The sequence below is a fragment of the Uloborus diversus genome, chromosome 10, assembly GCF_026930045.1.
Source record: "Uloborus diversus isolate 005 chromosome 10, Udiv.v.3.1, whole genome shotgun sequence".
NCBI lineage: Eukaryota > Metazoa > Arthropoda > Arachnida > Araneae > Uloboridae > Uloborus > Uloborus diversus.
Genome location: NC_072740.1, coordinates 119,449,266 through 119,463,053, shown reverse-complemented (window position 1 = coordinate 119,463,053; position 13,788 = coordinate 119,449,266). Strand labels below are relative to the sequence as shown.

The 13,788-nt window shown below is 34.9% G+C and overlaps 1 protein-coding gene across 1 annotated transcript in view; it reads right to left on the bottom strand.

The window, feature by feature from the left end:
• The window catches only part of LOC129231144 (membrane-bound transcription factor site-2 protease-like), a 41,615-nt gene extending 28,182 nt beyond the window's left edge, over positions 1–13,433 (bottom strand). The window contains exons 1-2 of the mRNA XM_054865392.1: positions 13,368–13,433; positions 2,056–2,198 (exon numbers count right to left, since the gene is read on the bottom strand). Of these exons, the coding sequence (XP_054721367.1) occupies positions 2,056–2,198; positions 13,368–13,433 (209 nt within the window). The remainder of the gene's footprint in view (positions 1–2,055; positions 2,199–13,367) is intronic.
• Positions 13,434–13,788: the final 355 nt, after the last annotated feature.

Below are 13,788 nucleotides of genomic sequence, written 5' to 3'. Positions count from 1 at the left end.
GGTAGCAATCAAATTAAGTAGCACAATGAGTAGCATCAATGGACTCCTGGGGCTTCGTATGTCGCAGTTTAAGAAATAATGTACAGCATCATTTCTTATAATCTACGGCTTCCTCGCCAAACATGCTTTAGCGCTCATCGCTAAACGGCATTGACGGCCATCGTTCAGGATAGATTTTGTGTTGATTGCATTTAAAATAGCTCCTGGTGGTTATATGTTGATAACCGTTTTCATTTGCTTTGAACCAAGGTTCGCAAATTTAACAATTAAAGTTAATCTTTGAAGAAACTTCATCTAGGGCAGTTTTTTACGGGCTTTTCATTTACACTAAATTCATAACTACACAAAAATTTCTTCGTGCAGAAAAGAGCAATTTTATGACTCAAAATATAAAATTAGACCTCTTTGGGTCTTTTTAAAATTCCAAAAACCCGCTTGTATAAATTCCTGAGCAACAATTTACCTTTGTGCCAAATTTGGAAGAAATCCGACAAAAACTGTGGATTTGTATAAGGAACATACACACATACCCACAAACATACATCCATTTTTATATATATAGATTGTAAATGGATTGCAATTTACAAGAGTGCAAAGTTTCTGCTTTTGAAAACCGCCTGTCTGAAAATAATATATCACATAAAAAAATTTTTTGAAGACTCTTTTTAATTTAGCATGTTTCTTTTGTTTAAAATCATTCAGCCCTTTTCTCTCGTCACTCATTTTCATTTGTCTCCGAGACTTAATATTAACAGAAAACAATTTTTAAATATTAATAATGTAAAAAAGAAAATGAACGTCAATCACTCAAGAAACCAGTACTGAATAAACTTTAGTATAGCACTAAAAATCTCAGTGAAACTCTAATCTTGGTGTGACTTTTATATAAAAGCAACGACACTTTCTAAAATCGCCATTCGGCTTTTTGTCTTCACTTACTGTTCTACGCTGATCTATTACCATGATTGAAAAACATTTGATTTTTATAAGATGTGGGAAAGAATTCATCATAAAATTACAAGAAAAAATTGTCTCTGTGGAAAATGAAAGAATGCTAATAATCACTTTCAAGAATAGAAAATTAATTTAAAGAATGTGGGTTAAAGAAAAATTTGCCGCCCCTGAGAATTTTGCCGCCCAAGGCAGCTGCCAACTCTGCCTATTAGGAAATTGGGCCCTGGGCAAAGAGCGTATCCTCAATGCAAATTTTATCTGAAAACACTAAAAGCCCTGCCCTCTTATAAGTAAAAACGCTAATTTTCAAATGCCAAGGGTGGGGGGAAAGACCCTCCCTCTTAAACGACGGACTGTGCTGAATAAGTGCTTTATATTTTATTCATCTATTCTTTCCTCAGCTATTTTTTCCCATTGCCTTTGGAATTGATGCTAATTTTGCAAAGGATTTCTGCAATCTCAAGGAGGAAATCTGTGGAATCCAACAATTTTTTTTCGTCTATATGCACACATATGTATAATAAGCAAGTATTCGGCATCATATGTTAATCTTGTCATTAAAAAGTCTTAAAAGTGCTAATGATAAAAAAGGAACCATTAAACTAAAAGTGCGAACACTATAGTGACAGCCTGTTTATGATATCCAAAGATTGGAATTCCCTATATGCTATGGACTCATCAGTCTGGAAGAATCAATAACTGAACTGGAGGCAGATGACCCCTCACTGAAGCTGAGATTGCCTTCAATCTGGTAGGTAAAGTTCATTTCGCACACCAACGACAATCCACAAGCAATGGTGCGGTTTAACTCTTAAAATGATGCTCTTTTTATACACTGCAATACTAAATTGATCATTACATCAACACTTAATTTTAAAAATAGGACATTGAAATTAGTTTATATGTTAAATTAGTAACAAACCAATAAAACATACATATTTCCCTGTCAAAATAAATTTAAAATTACTTACCATAGGCACAAGTAAGACAGGGCTGTTAGTACTGCTATTGTCATGGAAACTAACTTTACTCATAGAGTAAAAGTATAAAATTGCACTAGGGATTAAAAACATACAGGCAAGTAGAGCTCCGGTATCAAACCATGTTCGATACAATTTTGGTCTTTTCTGCACAGAACTAAGTAGTCCTCTAGGTATATGAGAAGATGACCAAGAAATCTTGAATGGGCTAATATGAATTCCAGCTTGATTTAGAGTTTGTAAGTATGGAAAAAAGAGACACGTCTGAAAAGAAATATTTTAAATTAAAAAAACAAAAATATATATATGGGTAAGTCAAAAATGACCTACACTTTTTATTCTACAACTTTATTAAACTAAGATAGGAGGCAGCTGCAGTTGCATGTGTTGAGTTGGCGTGCGTGTGGTCACGTGTGAGGAATTTAATCACAATCACATCAGTTGTCATCTAGCAACAACAGCATAAACATGTCAGCTTCGCTATCAGATTGCACGAAAGTGGAGCAACAAGGAGCGCTCAGTTTTTGTTGGCCAACAAGCTGAAGCCAGCAATTTCAAACAAATGCCGTGGTCTACTCTCAAAGTAAATTTTTATTGTTGCAAGACACCGCCCGGCCGCATACGGCCCATCACACTATAGAAACAACAGGTTGGGCTTTGAGATCCTGGAACACTCTCCCTACTGCCCAGATCTTGCTCCCTCAGACTTTCATCTCTTTGGACCACTTAAGGAAGCTTTGAAAGGTCGTCGATTTGCCTCAGACATGGAAAAAAGAAGTTGTAAAAGATGGTGCAAAAGTGGCTTTAGGACCAACCGAAAAACTTCTACCAGGAAGGCATACGAAAACTTGTTGTTCACTGCACCAAGTGCATTGCAAAAGGTGGAGAATAATCGAAAAATATTGTATCTGTTAAACCTATATATATATTAAACCTATATTAGTTTAGTAAAGGTGTAGAATGAAAAGTGTAAGTAATTTTTGACTTACCCTAATATAACATTGAAAAAAAAAATATATATATATATATAGCATTATAGAAACAACATAATTAGAGCTAGATTTATAAATTGCAGACCTCTACTCTGAAACTATGGTGGTTTGTTAAAGCTTCCAGACACCTTTCCAGGGAGTCTTCTATAACACAAAATTAAGGGGTTTTTTTTTTGTCAAAACTAACACAGTTTAATAATTTTATTGCAATAATAATAATAAAAAAGAGGACAATTACTATAAGAGCAGGACATATGTGCACGGCCTGATGGGGGGGGGGGGTAGAGGGAAAAGAATCCAAAAAAAGGAAAGTGCACTTATTTTTAAGTATTGTGTTCTTAGATTGTTAGTTTTTTATATCTTTGTTATATATATTCGCGATGTTTATTGTTGTTTTAATGATTGTCTTCTTCAAGTATTTGTTGATCATAAGTTATTAGCTCCACATTCCTGTTAGTGCCAAAAAAGCATCGACAGGAACGATGTACGACATATCTTGTCATACATTGTTCTCTTGGCGTTGCTTTTTTGGCGCCAACAAGAAAAAGTCGCCAAGGGAGGGGTATATCACATCAGTTCCAAATTCATTTTTGCGTGTGGACATTATACATTAGGGTGGGCCGAAATAAGCCGAAAAAATTTTTTTTTTCGAAATCAATTTCTGGATAGCGCGCAAAAGTTGCGTAGTGAGCTAGTTAGCACTCACAAAAAATTTCTTGGATATTAAAAAATATCTAGCCGGCGCTATTTGACACTGAAAAACTGAAAAAAAAGAGAAAAAAGAATTTTTGTCGAAATTTTTTTTAAAAAACTTAATTCCAAATATTTTGCTGGAATGCACCGAAAATGTTATATTATGAGCCAGTTCAAGCCCATAGAATGTTTCATTGATTTTAATGAGCATTTAACCGCTCCTTTCCGACATCAAAAATTGGAGAAAAATGAAAAAATATTGAATTTCTTTAAAAACCAATGTGAAAATTATTTTTCAAAATTAAATCATAGACTAATTAATTAAATAGCGCTATTAATCATAGTAATTATTATCATGCAATAGTATCGTACATTTTCGAGAACTACATATATAGATAATAAAATTTTAAAAAAGAAATCTTCAAATTTGATTTATAATACCTCATGCATAATGAATATTATTTTTTGGAATAATATTGTCCCTTGTTATCAAAGATGGAAGTTCTTTTCTAGCTTGAAGTTTAGCACGAATGTATCCATCTCGTGCAGTTTCACCACGAACTTTTATCGCAGCTTCGGTTGTTAGTTTCACACAACGTTTCACAACTTGCGTGTGACAGGGAAATTTCTCGAAAGTAAACTCTGTAGAATGTTCTTTGCACATTTCTTTCCATTGTTGGTCTTTTAGATGCATTGCAAGAGGTGGATCTGTTACAACACAGTTTACTCAATCAACTAAATCAACGGCTTCAAAATTGAGTTTAGGATGCTCAAAAAATCGTACACCATCCGAGCTCTTCGTCTTCTTATTTCTAGAGTTCAGAATGCGCCTAACAGCTACTTCCCGAATGTATTTTCTTGAGTCAAACAACATTGTCAACAGTAGCTGTTCAAGATGAGCGAAATATGCATTACTTGAGAGAACTTTGAAAATTATCTCCTTAACGTTGTCTGGAAACTGCCTTGCAAGAGAAATCATTTTCCAAAAATGTTGGGCGCGGTACTGGCAGTTAGGTTTCATTTTTATTTCAAACCACATTGGAGCACAAACTAAAATTACATACTTTACAAGCATTGTAAGGTTTTCTGATGGAGTTGGAGTGCCTATATACAAGCGTAACAAACGGTTTGTAGTTGTCAGCCATCGCGCATGACTGACTGAGTTTGCCTGGGCTACTGTCAGCCACGCTTGAAGGACAACTACCATATTTTACAGCAAGACAGATTCTATACAAATATTGTTGTTCAGTACTTAAATTTTTTATATTTTCCATGTCCAAAACCAGAAGATTGCAGTCAATTTTATCAAATTCGACCACCGGATTTTTTTCAATCTCTAAGAAGTTGTTCGATAGCTTCAGAATATGAATGTGGCCACTTTGTGCAACCGTCCAATTCCAGTATAAGATGCCTCAGTGGGAACTCATTGTGGACATTGGACACAAGAGAGGACCGCTTTAATTGCTTAGTTCCCAGCTGTGGAGGTGTAGAATTACAGCATTTCTTGTCGGGGGGGTTTTGTCTCTTAAGTGGGTCATAAAGTCGAGAGGAAGAAATGGCTTGAGAAAAAGAAGAATACTTGCGTTCATTTCATTAATCAGTTTAAAGGACTTCAGAGGATTCACATTTTTTTAATACTCAAGGGCTCTATTTGTCAAATATATATAAAATAGTTATAAAATAATCTTAGGAATAATAGAAGTAGTTGAGTGCTGTTTATTATCCAGGAGAAACAATTGGAACCGAAGATTAAAAAATTAGCATCTTATGTAACTATTTTTCATTTGAGTGTGTGCATTTTATAAAATTGGCGTACGAATGTCGCATAAAATTGATTGAATTTTCACTGTTTTTTTCTAAGTAACGTATTGCGTAACATTTCAGTACTTACTTATTTCGAAACTACTTTTAATTTTTTTTTTTCACTTTTCCAATGTTTCAGTCTTAAAGGAGCATAGCTAAACATTCTACGAAATGTATAAAAGTCTTTGAGGATTTCAACTAATTCACTGACAGATACTTCTAATGTTTGCTGAAAATAGCTTCAAACTTTTATTTTCAACCCCCCCCCCCCCTTTTTCTTTTGCAAAGGGCAAAAGTGCATTTTTGCCCTTTTTTTTCAGTTTTTTGAGGTCGAATAGCGCCGGCTAAATATTAAACAAATTTAGCGAAATTTTTTATGGGTTATAACGGGCCCATATAGCAACTTTTCCGCACTATCCAAAAACAGATTTCCAAAAAAGGTTTTTTCGGCCCACCCTATTATACATGTTCCGATTGGAGCAACAATGCAAGGGCGTATTTAAGGGAGGGGCTGCGGGGGCCCGGACCCCCTCCAAAATCTAGAAAAAAATTAAATAAAGGTAGAAAAAAAAAGAATAAACAAAAAATGAGAGGGATAATACATAATAATAATTATAATACGTTATGTTAGGAATTTCCGAATTGGGTGCCGCAAAAATAGGTGATGAGTGTCTCGAAGTGCCCATGGTAACAATAATAAGAAAACTAGACTAGGATGCTGTTAGAAAATTCTAATTCTTCAAACTGTGCCGCGAATCGCTAAAATTTAGGAACCCTGCGTTATAGAGGGCAGCAGGCAATGGTGTTCAGAAGGGGTCCAGGGGATCCGTACCTCTTACTCAAGAAAAGAACGTGTCTGGGGAAAGCGTAGTTATTTTTTAAAAAAAGAAAAGCAAATAATGTTGGGGGGAAGGGGATTGTTTTTCTTTTTTTTTTTCAAAAAGAAATACTTTAAATTAAAAATTTTTAACAGATGAAGATTATTGCATAGCAAATTAAGTTCACCCCTCTTTCTTTCACTATCCCCACCTCCCACCTTTTTTTTTCTAGTCAATCTGATAAGAAGGGTCTTCAAAATATTTCTCCCCATAACTCTCGTCCCTTGCAAGAAATTTAAAATACGTTTTAGTTGTTCGGTTGAAGTAATATTGGAAAATTGATGTTCTAAAAATGCATTTATTTAGGTGTTTTTCGGACATCAATTTCAAAACATTTCTGGAGGAGAGTCCTGGAATTACCATCCTTTCACTAAGGTTACTACCAAAAATAGTCTGAAATTGTGCCTTTTAGATTTCAATTTTGAAAACTTTCGGATGGAGATCCTTAACCGCTCCTTAGCTGTAAACGTCTACATTCTCCAAAGATAACCTGAAGTTGTGTTTTACCTTTCAGGGGAGGATTTTTGAACTCTTTCTTTCCAAAGATTGCCTAATGTTGGGGGAAAAAAAAGCTGAATTGCTTTTGAAAAGAACGTTAAAATAAAAAATTTCAAAAGTTGCTAACTATTAATCAGGTAATTACGCCCAACAACTCTATTTCTTTCATCCCACAACCCCGTTTCTTTTTCTTTTGCCCAGTCAGTTTAAAACTATAAAAGTCTTCAAAATGCTAAGCTTCGCAAGCTACCCCCCTTCCCCCGCACACACACAACAAAACCATAAAAGAGCGTCTCGAATCTCGTTTTCCAGGGCTTCAATGTCGAAAAATTTCCAGGGGACAGTTACTAAATGCATTGCTTTCTAACAGCATCGAAAATCGTTCAACATTGCTTATTCTGGGGCTTCAATTTTGAAAATTGGCCAAACCTCTAACATTACCAAATATGGTCCACAGTCGCGATCTAAAGACTTCAATTACAAAAAAAAATTTGGACGAGTGTCCAAAACTCCCAAATGAAATCTGAAAATTAAAAAACTTTAAGGTGGATAGCATTTAAATCCCACTGATTATCTCTTAGCTGAATTAACCACTGAATATCTATTTAAAACATTGTTTTTTAGGACTTCAATTTCGAGATAGTTTTCGGGAGAGCCCCAGAACCTCCCTGCCCTTAACGAAGTTAAGGGCGAAACCTATGCTTATAGAACTTCAATTTCGAAAAATCGGGCAGAGAGATGATCGATTAAGCTCGTTTTTAAAAAAAAAATCAACCGGGGACAACTTCAAAAAGTCCTATTCCTTTTATTACTCTATCTGCAACAAATTGTAGCCAAAAATGGCGTTTTTAAGGTTTCGATTTCTAAAAATTTTCGCAGAAGTGCCCCAGAATTATTTCACCCCAAAGCATCACCAGAGACGGTCTAAAACTGCGTTCTTAGGACTTTGATTTCAAAAAATTTCCGAGGGAGAACCCACACAAATGTAAGATCAGACCACTGCTTTGTAATAAATAATGTTGGAATTATAATACAGTTTCTTTTGGCGACCGATGTTATTTGTCGGTATTATCAAAAATGAGTGTTTACCTGGTTCTTGCATCAAGGTCTTCAATTGTTTTTCAGACCCAAATATCAAAAATTTTAAAAACAAAGTTTTTGAATCTTTGCCATTTCCTTAAAGTCACTAAAGATAGCTTAAAATTTAACTTGTAGAAATTTCCAGGGAAGAGCTCTGTAACCCTTTTACCTGCAATATAGCTTAAAATTAATCTCAATTTCAGAAACAAATGCCCCAGACCAAAAAAGGGTCAGTGCGCTTTCAGATAAAAGGACACTTCTTGATAGGAGTTTTGTCATATAAAAACGGCGATTTTTTCAAAACTTTTTGGTGCACTAGGTGCATACAAAGTCCAAGTGTTTTCAGTAGTAATTAGTTTTAAAATATTGAAAAGCTTTTTAGTGTTTAGTTTTAAAATAATGCAAAAAACATTCTGATTTATTCTAATCAGATTCTTGTGGATAAGTCATGGGAAGGATGGAGTGACGTTTCAAGGATAGGTTTGTGTGAATCTTTACCTTTGGAAAATAAGTTTGCTTTTGGGAAGTCTTGTTGAAACTTTTAAGGGACAAGGGGGTTGCTTCAGTTAAGGGTCAAAAGTTAGCTTTCAAGCAGAAAGGCATGGCACCCTCCTGAAAAATCTTCAGAAGAAATACTAAACAGAAATCTGTCACCTTTCCTTTTAATGCTTCTAATCATATTATAAGAATGTGTTTTAAAAATTTCAACGTCGAAAAATTCCAAAGGAGAGTCGCCGGATTCCCTATGGCAGTGGTTCCCAACCTTTTCCCCTTGCGAACCCTTTCCAAACTCTGAAAGAAGTTGGCGAACCCCTTGGATACCAGGTAATACCAGGTTGGGTACGAAGCAAAAAAAAAAAAAAACCCCAAGCGCACACACACGCATTAACATTAAAATTTGTTTTTTTTTTTTTCTTTTTGATGCTGCTCTCTAGTTTATAACAAGAACGAAAACACAATTGCAAAATATAGAATTACAAATATTGCTGCGAACTAAAATGATCGCTAAAAAACGAATACAAAACAAATATAGCAAAAAATAAACACGTTGATTATTCTGTGTTGAGTTTCAATCAACATTGAAAAATTTTAAAAATGGGATATTTGTGGAACAAAAGGTTCAAAGTTTGGCTGAAATTTTTCTGACACTAGGGTACATTTATCTCTAATCACTAAATCAGAAGACAAATAAAGAATGATCTTTAAAATACAGTAGAAGACCATTATAACGCCAACCTATATAACGCAATTCTCTATAAAACGCACAACTTTTCAAAAGTAAACAATATGTTTTGAAGTTTAAAAAATCCCTCTGTTTTGCTTTGCAAGCACTAAAATTGTAAGGAAAATCAAATTTTGAAATAGTTTCTCATCTTTCTATCTTAATTCAAAGCTCATAATGGAATATTAGTACTTACAGTAAATAGAAAATACCAGATGGCTCTTGAAAATGCAGCTGTTATGCAAACCATGAAGCTAGCAGAAGTGCAGGATAATGCACTTTCTTTTGATTGTGAAACATATTTATTTGTGAACAACTAATTGTAATATTGGTGCTTTAATATTCATTGCAGATAAAACTCATTCTGAAGTGCTAATATATAGATATATTCTGAATATTAGTTTCAAAATTTGTGAAATGATCTATATAATGTAAAAGCTCTGGTCCCAAGGTGTGCGTTATAACGGTCTTCTACTGTACCTTTCAGGGAACTCTCAGATTAACTAAATAAATTTTTTTCTTACAGTAAAATGAGAAAGATCTCTTAGGTTTAAGTCTCCTTGAAAAGGACTACAAGCCTAGCTGTTTGATAAAGATATACTGCATACATTTTCTTGTAATTATGCTATAAGTGAGGAGTAAAATGCGTATATTGAAAAATAATAGAAGCTTCTATTTTCAATATATACATGTACTCCAACTTTTATACAATATTTAATTTTTTACAAGACAAATATTTTTAACCTCACTTATTACAAGAGAAATTTTCTACACGAATTTCATAAATTCCTTATTTACATATAGCGCAAATAAGTTGCAGGGTTAAATTCCATTGCTTGTTTCCACTATGCAAACTTCACACTGACAAACTTTCGCCCACGAAAATTTTCTATGTTAATTAGTTTTTCATACTTCCTGTGGTATTCTTGGATTGCTAGCCATTCTTTTCCTTTTTCGACAATAAAACTCAAAGTAAATTGTAGTCAATGTTGCCTGAGGAACATAGCAACAAACAACAGCCTGATCTCACTTCTATGCATTTTTTACTCAACACAAGAGAAGAGCGACAGCTCTTCCTCAGACTTAAATGGTAAAGAAACTAAACATTAAAATATTTTAGACTCTGGTATATGTTCCATGCAATGTTTTCATCAAGTTCAGTCAATCTTTCTGATCAAAAACTTCTGAGGAAAGGAAAGCTTTCAAATTCTTTCATCTGAGGACATTGTATTCAGAAGTAGAGCTTTGTCAGCATGGCTTCAATGGAAGCGCTAAAACCGGCACTTTGCAATGACAGAGTAAACTATTTAAATGTAAAATATGTCAGGAAGTATGCAAATATTTTCATGTTAAGAGTATCGAATGTGCGAGAGACAAATGAATAAAAAAAAGAAAATTTGTCTGAAACCACTTGAACATGAAACTTCATCAGAAACAGGCATATTAAAATTCCGCAATTACAATTTTTTTTTCACGAACCCCCTGAGTACCTCTCGCAAACCCCCAGGGGTTTGTGAACCACTGGTTGAGAACCGCTACCCTATGGTAACTAAACGTAGCTTAAAATTGGGTCGAGTAGACTTCAGTTTTTTTAAATGCATTCAAATGAGATCACTGAGCCTCCTTCTCTCTCTCTAATGTGATCAAAGATAATTTTGCATTTTTTAATAGTTCAAGGTCGAAACCTTTACGTAGAAAGCCCCTGATGCTATCCTGTTCCATTGTACCAAGGATAGCCTAAAATTGCATTTCTAAAACTTCACATTTCAGAGAATTTCCAGGAAGAGCCCCCGACATTTTATTGTAAACAAAGATAGACTAAAATGGACTTCTATTTAAAAAAAAAAAAAAGAAGGAAAGAAAACAAAATCATTGTGGAACACATTTTTCTCCCTCTCCTCTAACATTACTGAAAATTGTATAATTGAAATTTTGGACATGAATCTTTAAAATATCGATTGGAAGGAAACTAGAACCATTTCTCCCGATTCTTTTCTCGTTAAGGCAATATAGATGAACTTATTTGAGCAATTTCTGGGGGAATTTACCTGATTCCTCCCTTTGTCCTTCCTATGATGTCAGTATAGAAGCCTAAAGATGTGCCTTTTAAGACTTGTAACCATTAGTATCCTTCTTTCAAGGCACATAAAAAAATGTGTCAGTGTTATTTTATTTTACGTTTCCAATTTTTTTTTTTTAGAACTTTAAAACTGGATTAAGAAACTTGGAACTGATGTGATATACCCCACCCTTGGCGACTTTTCCCTGTTGGCGCCAAGAAAGCGTCGCCAAGAAAACGATTTATGACGACATATGTCATACATCGTTCTTAGCGATGCTTTTTTAGCGCCAACAGGAAAAAATCAGATAAAAAAACATGATCAAAGCACTTCAGAACACAATATATATAAAAACAACATAAAAGCACAACAAAAAACATCACGAATATATGCTTCAAAAATGTACAGGGCCGGGTTTTTTTTGTAAACATGTTAAAATGCAATGAAATAAATTATTGTATTAATTACGAGTCGAAATTAATGCATTAATTTTTTTTCATCATTTCTCCGGGATACGAGCCCTCGGTCTCATAGTACTTTCGTAATGAGACCTTGGCTCGCCGGCCCTGCCTCGGTCTCATTACGAAAGTACTATGAGACCTCGGGCTCGCCAGGACCTCGCTCCGCTCGGTCCGTTATCCCTCCGACTGTTAATATACATTACAGTCGGAGTATAGTCACAGTTATGTATACTACAAGAACCCCTCAAGGATTTGTAAAAACAAAGAATTTTGGAAGTGAGAGGGTTTTTTTTGAATTCTAAAATAAAGAACTTACCTTTTTATATGGTATAAATATTTACACTCAGTCTAAAACAATACATCATATGACAATGGCACGTTACAGATACACACCACGTTGGAGTTAACTTTTAATTAACCTTCAAGTTTGAAGAAACTGGCATTTTCTAATGTTTTTACTTCAAAACACAACTACTGAATTTAAACTAACACAAAATAAGCATTCCTGTAAGGTATATTGCACGAAACAACACCACCCTAAGAGCGGAACATATGTGCACCTACCTCCACGGACACACGTGCAAAAAGAATTAGTTCACATCTGTACTTCCCAGGTATATTCTGCAGGGTTACTAGAGCTACCGGAAAAAGTTTTATCGCCAACGTTGGCGATTTTCGAAATGAGCTAAAAATTCTATCCTCGCCAAGGGGGGGGGGGGGGTATATCACATCTGTACCAGAAACTTAAAGGAGAAGAGCAACTAGCAGTAGTTAAATGTCTTTGCTCGACCTCGGACAAATCGAGATCCGTCACTGCCTAATTTAACTTTTTTATGAAGTGGTCAAACTGTTCTTTTGCCGACTGAGCCGATGTCGGCCAGTCTGCCCCTGGTCAATCCTGGTAGCCTGCCCGTTTCTCTTACTCAGACCTTCTTTCCCAATGTTGCCTTTCCCCTCAGAAAAATTATGGCTTCATTTTCCCGTGTTTATAATTTCTCTCTCTTTTCTGCTTAAAGCAGAAATGTTTTGATCTTTGAATAATTTGAGTTAATGGTTAAGAGGCATGGGAACCAGGTTTCTTATGACTATATGGTAAAGAAATGTGGCGAACTGGCAATGGAATGGTGCTAGAGGAGTGCCATGCTTAAAACTAATTAACTGTGCATTAACTAATTTGAGTTAATGGTAAAGTGGAGGCATGCAGCGGATTAGGAATGGAATGTTTTTAGGGGTGTGTCAGGTCGAAAATCAATGCACCGCCACAGGCAGCAAAAAGGAGACATAGCATCTGAAGTACACTGCCAAAGGCGGTGTTCACCAATCAGCCAAAAGCGGCTAGATTGACACATGAATTCAACTGATGATTTATCCTTACCATTCAGCAGCAACTGTTAGTTCAGCAACACATAAATCAATTTTCCTCATTCTGCTCTACCACAGTAAAGACGATATAATAGCAAAAAAGAACAAATACACCAGTTTAATAACATGAGAAAAAATTTTCAAATCAAGAAGTAAAATGATAAAATAAGAAAAGAAATAATAAGCAAACTAAATTAATTTCATTGAAAAGTGATAAGGGAACTTTGGTAAAAAAATTTTTGCTTTTGTAGCTTTGTACTATTCTCATTAACTTGAAACAAAACAAAAGTTACAAAATCATTCCTCAGATAAATACAAAAATATAAGATATGAATACTGATTAAATTTAACTTGAATTTTTAGAAGTCAATGCGGCACACACACCTTAAAAATCAAGTCTATGAAAGAAACCACACACCACGTCATAATAATAAGTATAAATGTGAGCATAATTATTTTTCACAGACAAATCTCTATCACTACTATTACTTTTGCACCAAACCGTATCGAAACAGATTCACAACTTGCGCTTGTTGTTGGAAATTTAATACAGTTGCAGTGAACAAACGTAAATGTATAAGTAAGAAAAGTCTTTGTCAGGAGCGGCATTGTAATGCATATAGCTCTTACCCACGGTGTGGCAACAATTTTTCGCTTGCTGGGATTTTGAAAAATAGTGTAACTGATTGCGTAGGTAGCGTTAAAGAAACGCGATATCTTGAACAAGACAGGCAAGAGAAGTTTTGAGTAGGATCTGGCTTTGGGGGGAGGGGAGTAGGAAACAGCCCGAAAAGTTTTGAACATT